Source organism: Calidris pugnax, unplaced genomic scaffold, assembly GCF_001431845.1.
Source record: "Calidris pugnax isolate Ruff unplaced genomic scaffold, ASM143184v1 scaffold155, whole genome shotgun sequence".
Taxonomy (NCBI): domain Eukaryota; kingdom Metazoa; phylum Chordata; class Aves; order Charadriiformes; family Scolopacidae; genus Calidris; species Calidris pugnax.
Window position 1 is genome coordinate 933,923 of NW_015090886.1, and position 917 is coordinate 934,839.

A 917-nucleotide genomic window follows, 5' to 3' on the forward strand; every position below is an offset into this window, starting at 1 on the left:
CTCCCTACCTTTTCCCTGCAGGTTTCCTGCTCTCCGGCCTCACCCTGATGCTCCTCTCCTCTGTGGTTAACGCCTTCATGGGATCCACTTGGCTCTTCACGGTGAGTCCCCTTCCGTGTGCCGGGACCCCGTGGAGGACGGACGGACGGACGGACAGACGGACAGATGTCAGCTTGCATTGGTGACGCCAACGCAGGGCTGTCCCCATCTAATGTCCCCTCTACCTCCTGCAGGCCAACCTCTACCTGGGGCTGATGATCATGTGTGGCTTCGTGCTGTTTGACACACAGCTCATCATCGAGAAGGCAGAGAGCGGGGACAAGGATTACATCTGGTGGGTGCTGGGGACAGGGGACTGGTGGGGGGGGAACACGGGGGGAACATGGACCCCCCCTGAGTACATCCCTCCCTCCCTCCCTCCCCACAGGCACTGCGTCGATCTCTTCATTGACTTTGCCAACATCTTCCGGAAGCTCCTGCTGATCCTGGGCATGACCGAGGTGGGTGAGGGTCCCCCCGAGGTGGGTGAGGGTCCCCCCGGCACGGGCTGGGGTGGGGGACAAACCTGCCCCTCGGCTGGACCGAGGGTGGGGGCCACGGACCCTGCAGTGACCGGACGCTTCTTCTCTTGCAGAACAAGAAGAAGGAGAAGAAGTGAAGCAGCTCCAGGCCGAGGTGGAGCTGTCCCTGTCCAGTCTCTGTCCCCACCCTCTCCCCATCCCTTCTCTGGTTCATTAAAGGGGTTGCCCTTTGCTGCTGATGAGAAGCAGCCCAGAAGCTTTCGCACCTTGTGGGGTTTTCTTTCTCTCGTTTAGCTTTTTTTTGTTTTTTATTAGAAACCAACCGATTTCAGATCCTGCTGGCGTTTGGCTCCCCCGCCCCAGCCCACAACTCCACTCCCCAGCCCGGCTCCCCCC

At 60.2% G+C, this 917-nt stretch overlaps 1 protein-coding gene across 1 annotated transcript in view; it reads left to right on the forward strand.

Moving 5' to 3' along the window:
• Positions 1-777, forward strand: part of TMBIM6 (transmembrane BAX inhibitor motif containing 6) — a 1,654-nt gene extending 877 nt beyond the window's left edge. The window contains exons 5-8 of the mRNA XM_014947452.1: positions 2-101; positions 234-334; positions 428-500; positions 635-777. Of these exons, the coding sequence (XP_014802938.1) occupies positions 2-101; positions 234-334; positions 428-500; positions 635-658 (298 nt within the window). The 3' untranslated portion in view covers positions 659-777. The remainder of the gene's footprint in view (position 1; positions 102-233; positions 335-427; positions 501-634) is intronic.
• The last annotated feature ends 140 nt before the right edge of the window (positions 778-917 follow it).